The sequence below is a fragment of the Lithobates pipiens genome, unplaced genomic scaffold (assembly GCF_037356315.1).
Source record: "Lithobates pipiens isolate NorthernLeopardFrog02 unplaced genomic scaffold, aLitPip1_a1.2 Scaffold_11, whole genome shotgun sequence".
Lineage (NCBI taxonomy): Eukaryota > Metazoa > Chordata > Amphibia > Anura > Ranidae > Lithobates > Lithobates pipiens.
In genome coordinates this window covers 3,717,842-3,738,093 of record NW_027507696.1, presented here as the reverse complement: position 1 = coordinate 3,738,093, position 20,252 = coordinate 3,717,842, and the positions used below count along the sequence as shown (strand labels likewise).

The 20,252-nt window shown below is 44.0% G+C and overlaps 2 protein-coding genes across 3 annotated transcripts in view; one reads left to right on the top strand and one right to left on the bottom strand.

Moving 5' to 3' along the window:
* Nucleotides 1-19,163, bottom strand: part of SNAPC4 (small nuclear RNA activating complex polypeptide 4) — a 65,287-nt gene extending 46,124 nt beyond the window's left edge. Inside the window, exons 1-9 of the mRNA XM_077468196.1 lie at nt 19,121-19,163; nt 18,863-18,997; nt 15,598-15,635; nt 13,354-13,485; nt 9,868-9,993; nt 8,920-8,998; nt 7,212-7,293; nt 4,014-4,118; nt 592-664 (exon numbers count right to left, since the gene is read on the bottom strand). Coding sequence (XP_077324322.1) covers nt 592-664; nt 4,014-4,118; nt 7,212-7,293; nt 8,920-8,998; nt 9,868-9,993; nt 13,354-13,485; nt 15,598-15,635; nt 18,863-18,992 — 765 coding nt within the window. The 5' untranslated portion in view covers nt 18,993-18,997; nt 19,121-19,163. The remainder of the gene's footprint in view (nt 1-591; nt 665-4,013; nt 4,119-7,211; nt 7,294-8,919; nt 8,999-9,867; nt 9,994-13,353; nt 13,486-15,597; nt 15,636-18,862; nt 18,998-19,120) is intronic.
* The window catches only part of STKLD1 (serine/threonine kinase like domain containing 1), a 133,924-nt gene that overhangs the window by 32,545 nt on the left and 81,127 nt on the right, over nt 1-20,252 (top strand). The window lies entirely within an intron of this gene.

The window sequence follows — 20,252 nt, the reverse complement described above, 5'->3', positions numbered from 1 at the left end:
CCTGCTTGGAGAGCACAATCATTACTGCCAACAGCTATAGCCACTGGCAATAATTGCATTCTAAAAATCCGACATGCTGGTTTGTACCATGGATCGACTTGGGTACAATCAGCCTGCCTATACAAGGATAGAATCTCGGTTGGTCACTGCTAAACCGAGATTCGATTCGATCTATCCATATATAGACAGCTTAAATCTTATTTTTATAGCTATATAAAGAATAAAGAATATCAAACAATTTACTCAGAAGGCGTGTACATCTGAATATCAGGAGAAACATGCACACTCCTTGCAGCTAGAACTCAAGCTAAAAGAGACTCAGAATGCCATTGATTCCAGACTCCAACGCTGAACAATGAAATGCTTCTATACTTTATCTTTCAAAGGCTGCCCACTTATACCTCTTCCCATTAAATAACATGGAGGGCCACATTCAGCCCGCGGGCCTGGCGTTTGGCACATGTGGTATAAACTCTGCAGGAGGAAGGAACCTTTTTCTACGTGACTGAAAAATACAATGGCACATCCTGGCGATGGAATACACAAACCCCATTACAGTGCTATATAACACTTAACAACAAGACCACTTACATTGATGTTGGATATTTTGTCCCAATCATGGGAGTCGGTCCTTTGTCCCAGCAACACATCCTCCTTAAGTTGGCTAAAAATAAATAAAAGAGAAAATTGAAGTGTTAAAGTGGTTGTAAATGATAATAAAAAAATAAATAAAAAAATCTAATATATATATATTTATATTTATTTATTATGATGATGTAATACTTACCTGCTCTGTGCAATGTTATTGCACAGGGCAGACCTGAACCTTCTCTTCTGGGGTCCGATGCTCTTGGCTTCTCCTCTTCTTTGTGTGCCAACATAGAAAGCTGCTTCCTATGGTGGTACACCCGTTTTCCCTTTCCCAAACTGTGCTGAGTGCATCCATAGACACAGCGAGGCTCGGTCTCAACGTGCCCCACCCCCACCCCCGCTCAAAGGCTCTCCCTGCTGCTTCCGTGTCCTCTAAAGTGAAAGTATAGTGCTGCTGCAGACCAGCTACATGTTACGTCACTGGTCACGTGACATAACGCGTAGGGCAAGCGGAGGCGGATGCAGACCGGAAGCGACGTCAATGCGGAAGCGAAGCCTGGGAATTTTGTATTGAGACACATTTAAAAGCGTTTTGAAGTGTAAGTGCATTGAATTTTATTAAAACTTTTAACCTAACCATAATGCTACACAGCAAGAGGCTTTTTGATATCTCCCCATGTATATGATCAAGGCATGTGGGTAGCATGAATCGGACGTGGTCTTAAAGGCACAATACTCCAAAAATATTGACTCCAGGAGGCGGTATTAATGGAGAGCCCCCTAGCGGTACAGAGGAGGAGGTGGCAATTACTACACCAATCTGGGAGGCTAATCATATGCATGCTGTATGGCAGCCAACTGGAGTTGAGAGTCCTGAGAACATAGAGCACCGTGGGGGGGGGGGGGGGGGGGGCGGCACAGTGTGTGACAGTTTCAGGCACAAAAAAATGTGGATTCATTTACTGGACTTTTTTTGCACTATTATATCTGTATAACATCAATTATATATTAATGGACTACATATTGAGATCTCCCACCATTGAGTTGGATACGAGTATATGGTTTTTACATTTAACTTTGGAGGATTTTCATCCCCATTTGTTGCGCTTTTTGGCAACGTATTAATCCTATATATTTTTTGTGGTAGATATACTCATCTATTTTTTTTTTTTAGTGTTTTCGCCTTTTCTTTTTTAGCTGGATTTTTAGCCCTCTACGGTTTATTTGGCAACATTAGACTTGCGGGGTGGATTAATTAGCGATGTGTCTATCTGGCAGCGCTTGGAGGTGGGTCATGTGGCTTGGGGCTCAGTGTTGCCCGCTACCCAATTGGTGTTCCTTGTCAGTGTGTTTTTTTCCTGTGCATCCCTATACATCTTATGTATGTTTTGATTGTAATTTTTGTGTATCTTCTGTTTCAACCTAGATATTTTAAATCGCTGGAATATTCGCACATCCCATGAGGAAGCAATTTTTTGCGAAACATGTCGGGATAGTGTGCAATAAAATATCTTTATCCAGTATTATTTATGACCATCACTGTCTTGTTTAATATTATGTTTGTATTGTTCATGTATGCATGAAAATTTTAATCTTGAGCCAAATAAATAATTAAAAATGTATTTTGAATGATTTGTCATAAAATGAAAAATGGGCTGCACAGTTAAAATCCCTTTGTTCTCTTCACTATATTCTCTTAAAAAATTTTGTGGGATGTGGTGCCGATCTTCATGAGTGCTTATTCTGTCGAGTTGAACTAAATCCATCCTTTACATTTGTTTCATTGCATTTATTCATCTATTGGTGATATTTTTTACTGTTTATTTTGAGCACTGCATCTGAGCAGCGCAGCACCTATCATATTGTCACATTCCCTAAAGCTGAGTGTGTGGGAACACGCATTGACGCTAGCAGCAGCTCCAATATAGTACACCACAAATCTCTATTAACACACGTAATCTAAAAAGGTAGCGCAGAAGTAACACTTCCACTAATATAGGATTACAATAAAACACCTACTTTCCTTCAAGCGTAATGTAAAATATAAAAAATGAAAATTAAATTTTGTATAAAAATAAATAAAAATAAAAAACAGATAGAAAAACCAAGATCAGCACTGTACCGTCTTTAAAATAATAATAAAAAACTGAATACATCTGCATATACCTGTAGACCATTAAAATAGGGCTCCAAGCATACACATTTCACTGCAAGTCACTAGGTCTTTCCTGCTGCTGAAAGCGATCCCTACTATATATGAGCCCAGGGGACAAGACACAGAAGACTCATTGGAGGGCGATTAATCATGTCACATTGGTTGGAAACAATGCTTTGCGCCATTATAATTGTGCAGGAAACTGGTGCTAGTGGTGAAAATGGTTTTCAGAGTGAAAATTTTATTGCAGGTTCCATGCCTAAAATGAGTCATTCTGGCAGTTTTCAGCATAGAAAACTGCAGCAGATGCTTCCCAAACTCTACATGGCATACAGGATGTGAACTGCCTGCCAGTAACCTGCCACACAGCTCACATGCCTCGCTCTGCGCATGCAGGGAACATACTACATGGCAGATCACGCATAGAATGGCAAGGGGGCCCAGCAGAGTGAACTAAAGCAAACAGTTCCAACTCTCTTGCCCTCTATTTTGTGCCTGGATCAGACGTGGCATTGAAAATGGACCAGAGATCGCTTTCAATTAAAGTGGTTGTAAACCCTTACAACACACGTTGACCTACAGGTAAGCCTAGATTAAGGCTTACCTGTAGGTCCAAGAAATATCTCCTAAACCTACACGGTTTAAGAGATATTTGCCGAAAGACAGGCACCGCTGTCTACGGTTCATGTGCCGTAGACAGCGGCGTGCCGCTGTCAACGGCGATATGCCGCGAGTGGTGGCTCCAGTGCGAATGCGCGGGAGTGACGCCATTGCGGCTTCACCGAATAACAGCGGCGGAGCAGCGAGACCCACCAAGAAGATGGAGGCTCCGGACTACAGGGGACATCGGTGACTTCGATGGCTCCTGTGTCAGGTAAGTGACACATAATGGGCTACTATGCGATGTGATGCATAGTAGTCCATTATGCTTTACCTTTGCAGGGAATCAAAGAGGAAGTAAACCCATCAGGGTTTACTTCCTCTTTAACAAGATGGCTTGTGCCACCTTTGTAAAATTAGGATCAATATCTGCTTTATTTTCTCAATCTAGAACAGTGGTGCAGGCTTTATGCGTGTGCCACTCTTTGTTAATTCCCCTCATTGTATACAGATCCAAGGAATTTTTCATGGGTGGAAATGCTGACCAAGTGCTATGCCATCTATCTAACCAATGTAGTTATGATCTGGAGGTAAATCCATTGCATTAGCACATTGAAGTTCCAGTTGTGCTTCAAAAAGTAATGGAAAAAGTATATGAAATTCTCACTTGATATCATCTATTTCACGCTCCGCCTCTTGGATCTGCTTTGTTAAAATCTTCTTTTCAATGTCGTTTTTGGCATTATCGTACTTCTGCTGGAGATATTCTATCCTACAGAGAATCATTTCCCAGTTAATTCTTACAAGGAACACATTTTAATTAAAACATATCAGTTGGCTAAACAAATAAAATGTTCAGTATGTTATACTTGAAAAAAATAAACAATGAATAGCTCTGCACATGACCCGAGGGAGTCTATAGCAGTATTAAACCCAACAATTGCATATATAGCAGCTGCATTGGTTTTCTTTTTTCTAAGCATTTTCCCCTCTGTTTTCATCTGGTGATCTAGCCAGTATCACACCACCTGTATAAGCCCTTATACACACGGTCGGACATTCCGACGGAAAATGTCCGATCGGACCGTGTTGTCGGATAATCCGACAGTGTGTGGGCTCCATCGGACTGTTTCCATCGGAATATCCGACCGACAACATTTTAGAGCTGGGCTATAAAATTTTCAAACAACATGATCTGATCGGACTTTGTCCGATCGCTTGTAGAGAATTCCGATCGGACAAAGAGCCACGCATGCTCAGATCAAATTCCTAGACCAAAGCTATTGGCTACTAGCCTGAATGTAGTCCCGTCGTAACAAAATAACGTCATCACGATCCAACGGATTTTGTTGTTGGAATGTCCGACCGTGTGTACAAGGGCTAAGTGTGCCCTCACTCTGGATGAAGGAACAACAATTTTTGACAGCAGCATTATCAGTCTGGGGGTGGGGTGGGGTGGGGTGGGGTGGGGGGTTGTGTTAATGTGCCTTGAAAAAGTATTCATACCCCTTGAAAATTTCCACATGTCATGTTACAACCAAAAACTTAAATGTATTTTATTGAGATTTTATGTAACCAATACAAAGTGGCACATAATTGAAGCGGAAGGAAAATGATAAAGGATTTTCAAAAATGTTTTACAAATAAATATCTGAAAAGTGTGGCGTTCATTTGTATTCAGCCCCCCTGAGTCAATACTTTGTAGAACCGCCTTTCACTGCAATTACAGCTGCAAGTATTTTTGGGGATGTCTCTACCAGCTTTGCACATCTAGAGAGTGACATTTTTCCCAATTCTTCTTTGCAAAATAGCTCAAGCTCTGTCAGATTAGATGGAGAGCATCTGTGAACAGCAATGTTCAAGTCTTGTCACAGATTCTCAATTGGATTTAGGTCTGGACTTTGACTGGCCAGTCTAAAGCCCCATACACCGTATCAGATTTTCTGCTGATTTTTTTTCCTTCAGATTTACAGAAAACCATATAATATGAGGTCAAACCTTAGGGGTTTCAGTTTGTATGCAATCAGGCAGGCCCTTCCACTACATGGTTTTGGTAAATCTGAAGACAAAAATCAGCAGAAAATCTGATAGTGTGTACAGGGCTTAACACATGAATATGCTTTGATCTAAACCATTGCAGAGTTGATGGGGAAGATGGATGGAGCCAAAAACAGGGCAATCTTAGAAAAAAAACCTGTTAAGAGTCTGCAAAAGACTTGAGACCGGGGCGGAGGTTCACCTTTCAGCAGGACAATAACCCAAAACATCCAGCCAGAGCTACAATGGAATGGTTTAGATCAGGGATATGCAATTAGTGGACCTCCAGCTGTTGCAAAAGGACAAGTCTCACGATGCCTCTGCCTCTGGGTGTCATTTTTGTGGCTGTCAGAGTCTTGTTATGCCTCATGGGACTTGTAGTTCTGCAACAGCTGGAAGTCCGCTAATTGCATATCCCTGGTTTAGATCAAAGCATATTCATGTGTTAGAATGACCCAGTCAAAGTCCAGACCTAAATCCAATTGAGAATCTGTGGCAAGACTTGAAAAATGCTGTTCACAGATGCTCTCCATCCAATCTGACAGAGCTTGAGCTATTTTGCAAAGAATGGAAAAAAAAAAAAAAAAAACGTCACTCTCTAGATGTGCAAAGCTGGTAGAGACACCCCCAAAAAGACTTGCAGCTATAATTGCAGTGAAAGGTGGTTCTACAAAGTATTGACTCGGGGGGGGGGGGGCTGAATACAAAGGCACGTCACACTTTTCACACATTTGTAAAAACAAAAAAAAACAAAAAATTGAAAACCATTTATAATTTTTCTTCCACTTCACAATTATGTGTCACTTTGTGTTGGGCCATCACATAAAATCCAAATAAAGTTCATTTAGGTTTTGGCTGTAACATGACAAATCATGGAAAATTTCAAGGGGGTACGAATATTTTTTCAAGGCACTGTAGATATACTAACAAGTTTAAATACACTAACAAATTGAGGCCACACTCCAGCTAACAGTCGTTAAGCAGTTACATAACCAAATTTTGTTCCTTTTGGGATAAAGTTTTACATAAAAAAAGCTGATCATTCTAAAACACCTCTGTTATAAATTGTTTGTCCTATCCCTCGAACTGCTATAGCCATCCGGCTTTCACACTGAAGAGACAGGAGAGGCTTTTTGCAGGCGCTATAGCGCCTCAGTGTAAAGAGAGTCTTAAAGAGGAAGTAAACCCTAATGGGTTAACTTCCTCTTTCATTCCCTGCAAAGGTAAAGCATAATGGACTACTATGCATCGCATCGCATCACATAGTAGTCCATTATGTGTCACTTACCTGACACAGGAGCCAGCGAAGTCACCGCTGTCCCCTGTAGTCCGGCGCATCCATCTTCTCGGTGGGTCTCGCTGCTCCGCCGCTGTCATTCGGCGAAGCCACGATGACGTCACTCCCGCGCATGTGCATGGGAGCCGACACGCGCGGCATCTTCATCGTTGACGGTGCCGCGCTCAGTGCGCCTATGCGCCGTAGATAGCTGTCGCTGTATTTTAGTAAAATATCTCCTAAACCGTGTAGGTTTAGGAGATATTTCTTGGACCTACAGGTAAGCCTTAATCTAGGCTTACCTGTAGGTCAAAGTGGTTTGTAAGGGTTTACAACCACTTTAAAGGACACCAGTGCATGGATAGAAAAAAAAAAAACACACACACACACACACACACACACACACACGAAAGACTGATATAAATTGAACTGAATAATGATGCAAACGAAATCTGTTTTTTTTTTTTTTTTGACTGAATGGTTGATGCCCATCTGAAAGGAGCAAAAGATGGAAATACAATAGGATTATGCAGATTTTATTGCATGACTTACTTAAGCATTTTGGGCTGCAGCAACTTCTGTAATGTATCGCTGAAAATTGCTTTTCTCAGTTCCAAACTATCTGTGGGCTTCCCTGGACAAGAAAACAAGTGTGGTATAAATATATAAATGACACAAACATTTTATCAATGAAAAAGTGCATTTAATGTCTTCAGGTTTAGTGTTTAAATGGTTACAACCCCTGTTGAAGAAATGCTGTAAAAATGGCGGCGCTTTAAAGAGGAAGTAAACCCTTCCAAACAACTTGGACCTATAGGTAAGCCTAGATTAAGGCTTACCTGTAGGTCCAAGCAATATCTCCTAAACCTATATGGTTTAGGAGATATTTGCCCGAAAATGGGCACCGCTGTCTACGGCGCATGCGCCGTAGACAGCGGCGCGCAGGCGCACTAAATGCGGCAAATCCAAGAATGGATTTGCCAAATTTGTGGACTCCCGTGCGCATGCGCGGGAGTGACGTCATCGCGGCTTCGCCGTATGACAGCGGCGGAGCTGCGAGGCGCGACTCCCGTGCGCATGCGCGGGAGTGACGTCATCGCGGTTGCGCCGCTGTGATTCGTCGGAGCTGCGAGACGCCACAAGCAACATGGATGCGGCGGACTACAGGGGACAGCGGCGACTTCGCTGGCTCCTGTGTCAGGTAAGTGACACATAATGAGCTACTATGCGATGCGATGCGATGCGATGCATAGTAGTCCATTATGCTTTACCTTTGCAGGGAAAAAAAGAGGAAGTAAACCCATCAGGGTTTACTTCCTCTTTAAACTGATAAATACAATTTTTTTATATATATATATATATATATATATATATATATATATATATATATATATATATATATATATATATATATATATATATCAGTTTAAAGCGCCGCCATTTTTAGTGGGGCTTTCGGCCTCTAACGGGAGCGGCCGAAAAAGGATTAAAACTTCCCAAAAAGCGCAACTGCAACAGTGCTTTGCTGGTGGCGCCCGTTCAGTTCAACTGGCAGGAGCGATGTATACACAGCTCCAAAAGATGCTGCTTGCAGGACTTTTTTTTTTAGCGTCCTGCCAGCGGACCAATCCAGTGTGAAAGCCCTCGGGCTTTCACATTGGAGAGACAGGAGCAGCTCTTTACAGGTGCTATTTTTAGCGCTGTAGCGCCTGTAAAGCGCCTCAGCGTGAAAGGGGTTGTATTCTTCTACATGTTTTTGTTAAAAAGGAAAAAACCCAAAATGGGTATACTGATTGGTGTGCGCAAAAGTGATAGCGTCTATGACTTTGCTCCGTGTATGACCAGCTTTATGGCCCGTACACACGATCCGAATATTGCACGACAGATCGTACGACTTTTTTCGCTTAATAGTCGCAAGTAGAAATTGAATAGGTTACTAAAGTCACGAAAATTCTCATACGACAGAAAAAAAAACAAAAAAACAAAATCGCAAGTGATGTCATGTGTTGTAATGTACTTGTATTGTATTTTTGGATGACAACTGTATTGACTAAACGAAAATTTTACGATCTGGTATCGTACGAGGAAAATTTTTGCACTTGTCCGATCAAATAATATTGGATATATTGTCATGATCGGCTCTCGAAAAGTTCTGTACTAACAATCCAATCATGGTACGATCAAAATCTGTATTTTCCGGCCGATTTTCAGATCGTGTGCACGGCCATTAGAGGTGAGAGGGAGGGAATGTGTTACTTACAATTCTTGTGGATCAGTTCTTTAAATGCTTTTACAATATGGGCACTTCTTTCTTTCATTTCCTGATTGGCTGGAGGCCCCTGGGAGGAAAGTTAAAGTAATTCTGGAATTTACAGACCTTACACATAATTATCATTTGCATTTCACACAACTTTATTAGCGCCAGCCACATTCATTTTAAAGGGTCGGTTACCCTAAAAAAATTAAAATAAATGGATCCTGTTCCTTTAAAGCATGAACAACAGCACAGTGCTTGTGATGTGTAATTTGGCCCCCTGTAACACCTGAAATACCTGGCTGATGCTGCCTGCTTCTGCCCCCCCCCCCCTTTGTAAACTGACCACAGTTTATCATGGCTGCTGAGCCTTGACAGTCAGTTTACGTGCCTCCGTCAACTGCAGCTCTCCTGTCCTCTTCTGTTTTCTCCTCCGCCCGCTCCCTGTCTGTCAGCTCCATGTCCGGCCCATCCCCTCCTGCTGCTAAAATTACAGTTCGCAATTCACACTATGCTCTCTATTTATTAATGTAATCTGCCCCATGTCAGTGCCTCATATCAAAAAAAGAAAAAAAAATGCAGCTATATACCTGGTTTCAGAGCACCGCTCATGTGACCGTCAGCAGGGGAATTCTCGGCCCCACCCACTGCAGCTGTCAGGCTGAAAGAGGAGAGAGCCGGACGGTCACATGAGCGCAAGTGGCGCTCTGAAATCAGGTACATAGCTGCATTTTTTTTTTTTTTTTTTTATAAAGGCACAGACACAGGGGCAGATTACAATAATAAACAGAGAATAGTGTGAATTGCGCACTGTGGGTTAACAACCCCATTTAAGAGATACAAAATGCAATTACATCTCACATTCTGATATAGGCAGCAATATCCCAGATAACGCAAGAAGGTAGGTGGGAAATCCTTATATGAGAGAAAAAAATAAAAAATAAAAAAACTCACCAATCCACTGACTTTATCCTTAAAGTATGGTTTCATGAAATGGCCCAAAGCCAGATTTAATGGGTAGAGTTTAGTGGTTCCAGCCCTTTGAGTCTTTCGGCCAGCGAGTTCCCACATGAGCTCCTCCTGAAATGAGAATACAGATTTTCATACCTGCTAATTTGCAAAAGTTTTATTAAAAAACGTTAACAAAAAATACTTTATATGATGGTATGATGCTTGCTTCAACGTTGCATGAAAGAACATGGACAGGCAGAAGTCTTATGGAGAATAATAAAAGTCTTACTGACAGCAGGTAGCGAGATATATGTCCAATCTGGGCAGACAGTGAGACTCAGCTTATTAAGAACAGCAAACACTTTCTGGCCTTTTCTTCAAAGAAATAGAGACTTTTTTCTAGTGGTTGGTAGCTCGCTAAAGGTGTAGAGCACCTATAGATTGATGATAGACCAGTGGTGGTAAATTTTCTTGATATGGTGGACCCTTCACTGAATATCTAGCGTCAGGGGCAGCCGGGGCAGAACTTAGGGTGGTGGGGGCCCCTGGGCTTGAGTCACTTTCGGGCCCTACCTTCTATACATTACTGTATTTATCGGTGTATAACACGCACCCCAAGTTTAGGAGGAAAGTTTAAGGAAAAAAAAAAAAAAATTACATTTAAATGCCCATCAATGTAGCCTTATCAGTGTCCATCTGCAGCCTTGCCCTTCCATCTGCAGCCTTGTCATTGCAGTCTCCAAGTTTAAAAATGGCGCCACCGAGAAACAGAGTCCTGTGTATCTCGGCGGCTCTCGGGTCCTCTCGCAGTCCCGAGCAGAGCCGAGTGTACTCGGCTCGGCTCACAGTCATGCCCAGTCCCTGTGTTATGTCCATTGCAGGGTGGGACTGGGAATGACTGAGCGGAGCCGAGCCAAGTACACTCAGCTATGTATCTTGGCGGGGCCCCCTATTGGACAGGGCCCATGGGCTTTAGCCCAGTCAAGCCAATGGTAAGTCCGGCCCTGGGGACAGCAGGTACACAGCAGGATATAGTCAGAGACTTCTGACATGCTACAGGAGATGGTCAGAGACTGCAGACATGCTATAAGTGTTTTTGGAGACTGGGGACATGCTTCAGAAAACAGTCCTAAACTGGAGACCCATTACATGAGACTGCTAGAATTCACTGCTATAACAGGGCAACAGGGAAACACAGACTAGAGCCGGCAAGAAGTGACAAAGAGCCACAGGTTGGGCACCAGGTTGATAAAGAGGAGATTCATTTTGACCTTGCAAAACTAATCAGCCCTTCTTTAGATCTGCTGGAGAGCAGTTTGTACCAGATTCCTTAAAGCAGTTGTATTGTCCACTTGGTAATATTTACCTACAGGTAAGCCTATAATAAGGCTCACCTGTAGGTACAATGAATATCTCCCTAACCTACACAGTTTAGGAGATATTCTCCTTTCATGCAGCTGCTTACGTGAATGGTGCATGCGTGCTGAAGGTCTGGCAGCTCGTGCCGGAACGAAGGACTCCTGTGCGCATGCACGGCAGTGACGTCATTACGGCTCCGGCAAGTCACAATGCCGGAGCCCACGAACCCGGAAGAAACACTGAGGGAACAGGTCAGCCCCCTTGGCGGTGACCGGGCGAGCTGTGGGAGCCTCTTTCTAACGCAAGTATGTTCGTGTCTTGCAGGGTTTTTTTTCTGCAATTTTCTACCGCTTTAAAAGGCTCCGGTCACAAAAGCTCATGCTTACACTCAAAGGTTCTACATTTATTGCCACAGCAACTTGCTGGCAGTGCTGGGGAACTGGACATAGTTCCCTGCACACTGGCTTATAGCTCACTGTCACAGTGAATGGAATGGAAAATTGTTAGTTTTCTTAAATGATAATTGGGTGATGTTGCCTTGCTACATGCTGAACATCAGAACAGCACTATTGCCTTTGCCCTTGTACACACGGTCGGAGATTCCGACGGAATGTGTCCGATCGGACCGTTTTGTCGGATAATCCGACTGTGTGTGGTCTTCATCGGACTGTTTCCGTCTGAGTATCCGACGGACCAAGTTTTCCAACTTTTCGGTAAAATTTTCCAACAACATGATCCAATCTGACCTTTTCCGATCATGTGTAGAGAATTCCGATTGGACAAAGTGCCACGCATGCTCAGATCAAATTCCTACACCAAAGCTATGAACATAGCCTGAACATAGTCCCGTCATAACGAAATAACGTAATCACGTTCTGAACGATCGGACATTCTGACAACTTTGTCCGACCGTGTGTATGCAACAGTTTCGGACAAAATTCCGACTGACAAAATTCCGACTGACAAAATTCCGACTGACAAAATTCCGACTGACAAAATTCCGACTGACAAAATTCCGACTGACAAAATTCCGACTGACAAAATTCCGACTGACTTGGTTGTCGGAATGTCCGACCGTGTGTACAGGGGCTTACAGGGCCACAAGTCCAATACTAGACTGGACATTGCTTGAAATTTGTAAGTTCTTACCGATTCTGTTTTGGTTTCTTCCCACAATCCAAAAGCATATATTTCTCCTCTAATATATGTCTGAACAAACTGACCCTAATGTTTGTCTTTGTAGCTATAGGTGGTCATTAGTCTGTATGCTCCTTCACGTGCAAAGACTGATGTGAATGGTGCTGTATAAAAATGCATTGCTATACAAGTCAGTAAAATAAGTATTTCTACAGCATGCAAATACCGCCACACGCTGCATTCAACTCCAAGGTAAGATAAATGAAAGACAGGCTTCAGCTCAGACCCCGGCCCATCTGTCATGCCCCTTGACATTCTTCACCCACATTGGGCTTAACTGTAGAGGTTACGATTAGACCCAATGTGGATGAAACATGTCAGAGGATGTGACTGATGGGCTGGGATCGGAGCTAAATCCAGTTTTTCCATTACATTGTAGCTGAACACAGTGTGCGGCAGTATCTGCATGCAATATTAGGCCCCTTTCTCACTGTGGCGGTGCGGGCATCGGCGGCAAAATGCCGCTATTTTTAGCATCGCTTTACCGTCTTTGAGCGGCGGTATGCCGAAAAAGGGTTAAAACCGCCCGCAAAGCGCCGGCAGTATAGCCGTGCTGTCCCATTGATTTCAATGGGTAGGAGCGGTTTAGGAGCAGTGAATACACCGCTCCAAAGATGCGGCTAGCAGGACTTTTTTCACCGTCCTGCTAGCGCACCGCTCCAGTGTGAAAGCAAGGGGCTGGTTCTTTCAGACTCTACACAGGCGCTATTTTTAGCGCTGTGACGCCTGAAAACTGCCCCAGTGTGAAAGGGGCCTTACATTTTGGAGCGCTCCATTTCTGGCAGCACTTGAATACAAAGTGTAAACCTGGGAGTCTGGCACTGCAGTCTTGGAGCGGTACCAATCTGTACCAATCTGTTATGGCGTTTGTAAGTATTTCTAGAATTATACATAAATAAATCCCTCTTTTGCCACTAATAACCCCCACAATACCTGCTGCTCCTTATTCTGTGCGATCAGCACCTCCAGTTCTTGCAGTTTCTCCTCTATTACCGCTTGGTATACAAGGTTCATCTGCAGGCACATCTCTGCCGAGCTCCCGCCATCTTCCCAGGTGACATCATCCTAACAGAAGGAGGAAAAATGGCATAGAATCAGAGGCAGATAGAATGGGCAAGCAGAGCATTAAGTGATGTAAACACACAGTCACCAGATAATATGAACCTTTGTAAAATGAAAAAACAGTCTTAAATTATTATAACTAATGTCGCATACACACGATCGAATAGTTCGCCGGACCACAGTACGCCAGACAATTCGATCGTGTGTGGGGTCCAGCGGACTTTTCCATCGTAAAGTCTGGCGGATTTAGAAAGTAGTTTTGACTCAAAATTTGTCCACCGGACTTGGCTTTCAGCAGACAATCCGTTCGTCAGTGTGCTAATCCGGCGGACTAAGAATGACGCATGCTCTGAAGCAAATACGAGAAGGAATCTATTGGCTACTGGCTATTGAACTTCCTTTTTCTAGTCCTGTCGTACGTGCTGTACGTCATCGCGCTAGAAATCGCCAGACTTTCGGAGTGTCCGTGTGTGGCCAAGTCCATTCGTTATGAAGTCCGGCGGATTGTTTGCCGCATTGTTTGCCGTACCAATTCCGCCGGACAATTCGATCGTGTGTACACGGCATAAGATTGATAAAGATTCACACTTTCCCCTAAATTGAGCATTACCCATTTCATCTGAGTCTTCTCCGTTTGACAGCCATAGTGAGAATGTCACTTGAACTCTGACAGCGGTTGCCCCCTGTCAACTACACCCCCCCCCCCTCCCCAGGTTCCTAAGAGTGCATAACAGTGTCAAATGAAAGAATGATGTGGACATGACAATTATGAATAAGTACGGGGCTCCGCCATTTGCTGATCTTATACACACTTTGGGACAATGTGTGAGGTCAAGGACACAAGCAGTAATAGTTAGATTCGATGTAACCCCTGACCCCCTGCCTCAAACTAATGAGGCTTTATCAAAGCAGTCAATTATGAAGGAAAAATAAAATAAAAAATGATATTATATATAATGTATTTTTTCCGCACACGCACTCACAAAAGTGAGTACACCCCTCACATTTTTGTAATTTTTTTTTATATCTTTTCATGTGACAACACTGAAGAAATTACACTTTTCTAAAATGTAAAGTAGTGAGTGTACAGCTTGTTTAACAGTGTACATTCGCTTTCCCTTTACAATAACTCAACGCACAGCCATTAATGTCTAAACTGCTGGCAACAAAAGTGAGTACACCCCTAAGTGAAAATGTCCAAATTGGGCCCAAAATGTTAATATTTTGTGTGGCCACCATTATTTTCCAGCACTGCCTTAACCCTCTTGGGCATGGAGTTCACCAGAGCATCACAGGTTGCCACTGGAGTCCTCTTCCACTCCTCCATGATGACATCATGGAGCTGGTGGATGTTGGAGACCTTGTGCTCCTCCACCTTCCATTTGAGGATCCCCCACAGATGATCAATAGGGTTTAGGTCTGAAGACATGCTTGGCCAGTCCATCACCTTTACCCTCTGCTTCTTTAGCAAGGCAGTGGTGGTCTTGGAGGTGTGTTTGGGGTCGTTATGTTGGAATACTACCCTGTGGCCCAGTCTCTGAAGGGAGGGGGATCATGCTCTGCTTCAGTATGTCGCAATACACATTGGTATTCATGGTCCCCTCAATGATCTGTAGCTCCCCAGTGCTGGCAGCACTCATGCAGCCCCAGACTATGACACTCCCGCCATCATACTTGACTGTAGGCATAACATACTTGTCTTTGTCCTCCTCACCTGGTTCTGCCACACACGCTTGGCACCATCTGAACCAAATAAGTTTATCTTGGTCTCATCAGACCACAGGACATGGTTCCAGTAATCCATGTGCTTAGTCTGCTTGTCGGCTTTCTTGTGCAGCATCTTTAGAAGAGGTTTACTTTTGGGACATCCAATTTAATGCAGTGTGCGGCGTATGGTCTGAGCACTGACAGGCTGACCCCGCCCCCCACCCCTCAACTTCTTTGTTCGACTGTGGTGAGGCCTGTTCTGAGTGTAACCTGTCCTGGTAAACCGCTGTATGGTCTTGGCCATCATGCTGCAGCTCAGCACGGTGACCACATTTTTTTTTTTTTGATAAATAAATTCTATACAATATACTACTTTAAACAGCAGAAAAAAAAATTAAGCATGCTTACTGTCTGTAATTCTCCATCAAATTGTTCTTCAAGATCATCTGCAAATAATGAACAACAAAACAGGTAAAGAATTCCTGTAAAAAATAAATTCAGCCCCCCAAGAATATCCATATACAACTAGTATGTGCACAGAAACAAATACAAGAGAATATCATAAACTTCCACTGCTCATGCATATTATATCATAAAAATGTGTAAATACTACAACACTGCCCAGAAGAACAAGGCAGCAAATGAGGGAGGATAATTTAAAATATAACAACTGTCAGTAGAACAAGAGGTGACAAAAGGGAGACCTACCCTGGTGACAACTGCCGAAGGTGGAAATTTGGGAAGATTTAATTTTAATAAAAAGGTATAAGTGTGTGACTGTGGGTGGGCAATAGAACGTAAGCTGCTCCTCTGGTGCAGAGCTTGATGCGAATCGTTCCGTGTTCTCTGTACAACACTGTTTAAGTATGTTTAGACCCCTTTCACACCAGGATGTTTTGCAGGCACTATAGCGTTAGAAATAGCGCCTGCAATCCGCCCTAAAGAAGCTGCACCACTGTTTGTAGTGTGAAAGCCCCGTCAGAAAAAAGTCCTGCCAGCAGCTTCTTTGGAGCGGTGAAGGAGTGGTGTGTTTACCGCTCCTCCACCGCTGCTCCGCATTGAAATCAATGGGGCAGCGATGTAATACCGCCGGCAAAACGCCGCCATTGCGGCGTATTGCCGGCAGTTTTAACCCTTTCGCGGCCGTTAGCGGGGGTAAAAGCACCCCGCTAGCGCCCGAAATGCGCCGCAAATCCGCCCCAAATCCAGCAGTAAAAAGCCGCTAAAAATAGCGGCGTTTTACCGCCGACGCAATGGGCGGTGTAGTGTGAAAGGGGTCGAAGAGTTATATTATAATAAAAGTGTGACTGTAGAGGGGACAATGATGTGTAAGCGCCCCCCGGTGCAGGGACCGATGTAAATAGTAAAATGTTCTCTGTACAGCAGCACAGACTATATCAGACCAATATAAATGCACAACAGTGTGCGACTAAGGATGAGCTCAGGCGCAGCGCTGCGCTAATCACTCACAGTGAGACATTGCCCCGATGTGCAGCTGCAGAGATCAAGCAACGTCTCACTGCCTGTGATTAGCGCAGCGCTGCGCTCACTTCCTGGCGGGCTCTGCCCGTGGTCCATGCGAACACGCCTGAGCTCATCCCTATATGTGACTTCGAGGGACACATTAGAGTGTAAGCTCCTCTGGTGCACGAACTGCAACTGTAGGCTGTTCTCCATACAGTAGCACAAAATATGTTACAAGTCTATAAATGTAGAATACTGCTAGTGTGTGACTGTAGTGGGGACATTAGTGTGTGAGCTCCTGTGGTGCAGAGACCAATGTAAATGGTAAAAATGTTTTCTGTACAACAGCATGGAATATGTTAGAGCTATATAAATGTATATTAACAATCTGTACCTTTGGGGAGGACATTAAAGTGCACGCTCCCCTGGTTCGGAGACCAATGTCAATGGTAAAATGTTCTCTGTACAGCAGCACGGACTATGTGAGAGTTATATAAACGTATACCAGTGTGTTTAAAGCGGAGTTCCACCCAATTTGAAAGGTGGTCTTAAACTAAAAAGACCACCCCCTCGTTTTTGGATATTTAAAAACATTTTTTTTTTCTGAAGTACTACTGAAGTGTACTTCTGTTCCAGCTGGGCCATGGCGCAGGACGTCATGTCCTCTTGAGTCCCCCCTGCTGTGTTCTGGGACCTGTCTGTGTCCCATAAGACAAGCTGGCCATTCACAAAGTGCCATGCGAATGCAAGGCTCCACAGCCGGTTTCCCTTAGGCCCCTTTCACACTGGGGCGGTGCGGACGTCGGCAGTAAAGAGCAGCTATAAATAGCGGCGGTCTGCGGCCGCTAGCGGGGTGGTTTTAACCCCCGCTAGCGGCCGAAAAAGGGTTAAAAACACCCGCAAAGTGCCGTTGCAGCAGCGCTTTGCCGGTGTTCTGCCATATAGTGTCCGGCCATCATATAGTGTCTGCCCCATACTGCGCATGCGCAGTACGGAGCAGACGAAGCTTCGGAAAATCTCCGAAGCTGAACGGCGCCTGCTCCGTGAGTGGAGGTGGTAGCCCCACCATCCAAGCGGACATAGGGTTGTGAATATTAGAGGGCCCCTCGCGGGCGAGCTTCGCTCGCCACGCTTCGGGCTCGGCCTCTCTGTGCTCGGCTCTTTTATATTCCTACTCTATGTCCACTTGGATAGTGGGGATAGAACCTGGACTCACGGTGCAGGCACCGTTCATCCTTGGCAATTTTCGGAATCTGTCATCCTGTGTACTGCGCATGCGCAGTACGCAGCGGACACTTTTGGATGGAGGACCTTATATGATAGGACACCGGTGGTATAGCCGCACTGTCCCATTGATTTCAATGGGTAGGAGCGGCGAATACACTGCTCCTTTCACCGCTCCAAAGATGCGGCTAGCAGGACTTTTTTTCACCGTCCTGCCAGCGCACCGCTCCAGTGTGAAAGCCCCTCGGGTTTTCACACTGGAGTGAAAGGGGGGCTGTTTTTTTCCAAGCGCTACACAGGAGCTATTTTTAGCGCTGTAGCGCCTGAAAACCGCCCCCAGTGTGAAAGGGGCCTTAGTTAGAATGGCGGCGCCTGCACCCAATCCGATGGACGGATCGGCCAGTGTTTGTAAAACGTTTGTGGCTGGAACTCCGCTTTAAGGGGGAGATTAGAGTGTAAGCTCCCCTGGCCAGCGATAGGCTCGGGCGTGTTCGCACGCCCCACGCGCAGAGCCCGCCAGGAAGTCGGCGCAGCGCTGCGCTAATCACAGGCAATGAGACATTTCCTGATCTCTGCAGCAGCACATCGGGAAAATGTCTCACTGCCTGTGATTAGCGCAGCGCCGCGCCGACTTCCTGGCCGGCTCTGCGCGTGGGGTGTGCGAACACGCCCGAGCCCATCACTACCCCCTGGCACACAGACTGATTTAAATGGTAAAACGTTCTTCTTACAGAAGCACAAAATGCACAAGAGCTATATAAATGTATAATAATAACAACAACGCGTAACTGCGGTTCAGACATTAGAACGTATAGAACGGCTCTGTTGAAAAAAACGATGATTTGACGCTCTCTGTACAGCGTCTCTGTAAACGTATGAAATATAAACGGATAAAGCAAAACATCCTTTTTGCTCTGCCTTACTGCGCCCGCTCGTGATTTTCCTTCATTTATAAAACAAAGCGACACATTTATAGTTTGCTGACCTTCAGAATCGTCATCAGAATCGGACACTTCCACACTGAGCGCTGCAGCATTCGGACCCAAACTTCTCTCAAGTGCTTCAATCTCCCTCTGGATTTTATCCTTCTCCGCCTTCAGATCAAATGCGGCCATGGTGCCTAAAAAAATGAACAAAAACACAATTAAACAGCATAAAATGCAAAATGGACACAAGAGACTTTCTTTTTTTAAAGCAAGTTAGTTGAAGAGAGAGGACTGAGGGTTTCCTGTAGCAGGCCTACCTTGCAAACACTGGTGTGTGACTGCTAGAGCAGCACCGAGGCATTCTGGGTAATCATATGCAAATGACAGTGCAGTGTCAGCCAGCCGCCTCCACGTGACTGAGCAGACGGTGCAGCGTGCAGGCGGAGGGCGTGGTCTGGCTTCACAGATCTGCATATATTACCCACAAGGACTTGCAGCATTTGCTGTTTCCCTTCCCTTTGCAGATGAGAAAACACATTACAGGAAATGACTTGCTTGGAGATTTTTTTTTTTTTTTTTTAACCACTTCATGCCCAGGCCAATTCTGACATTTCTCTCCTACATGCAAAATTCATTATTTTTTTTTTGCTAGAAAACTACATAGAACCCCCAAAACATTATATATGTTTTTTTTTTTTTTTTAGTAAAGACCCTAGAGAATACAATGGCGGTTGTTTCAACTTTTTATCTCGCACGGTATTTGCGCAGCAATTTTTCGAACACGTTTTTTTCAGGAAAAAAATGCTTTAAAAAAAAAAAAAAAACAGTAAAGTTAGCCCAATTTTTTCTTTTAACCACTTCACATCCAGGCCAATTTTGACATTTCTCTCCTACATGTAAAATTCATAATTTTTTTTTGCTAGAAAATTACATAGAACCCCAAAACATTATATATGTTTTTTAGCAAAGACCCTAGAGAATACAATGGCGGTTGTTGCAACTTTTTATCTCGCACGGTATTTGCGCAGCAATTTTTCGAACACGTTTTTTTCAGAAAAAAATGCTTTAAAAAAACAAACAAAAAAAGCCCAATTTTTTTGCATATCGTGAAAGATGAAGATACGCCGAGTAAATAGATACCCAACATGTCACGCTTCAAAATTGCACGCGCTCGTTGGAATGGCGCCAAACTTTGCTATTTAAAAATCCCCATAGGCGACGCATTAAATTTTTTTTACTGGTTACATGTTTTGCGTTACAGAGGAGGTCTAGGGCTAGAATTATTGCTCTCGCTGTAATGTTCGCAGCGATATCTCACATGTGTGGTTTGCACACCGTTTTCATAAGTGGGCGGGGCGTATGCGTTCTCTTCTGCATACGAGCTCACGGGGACAGGGGCGCTTTAAATTTTTTATTTTTTTTATTGTTAATTTTACTTTTATTTTTTTA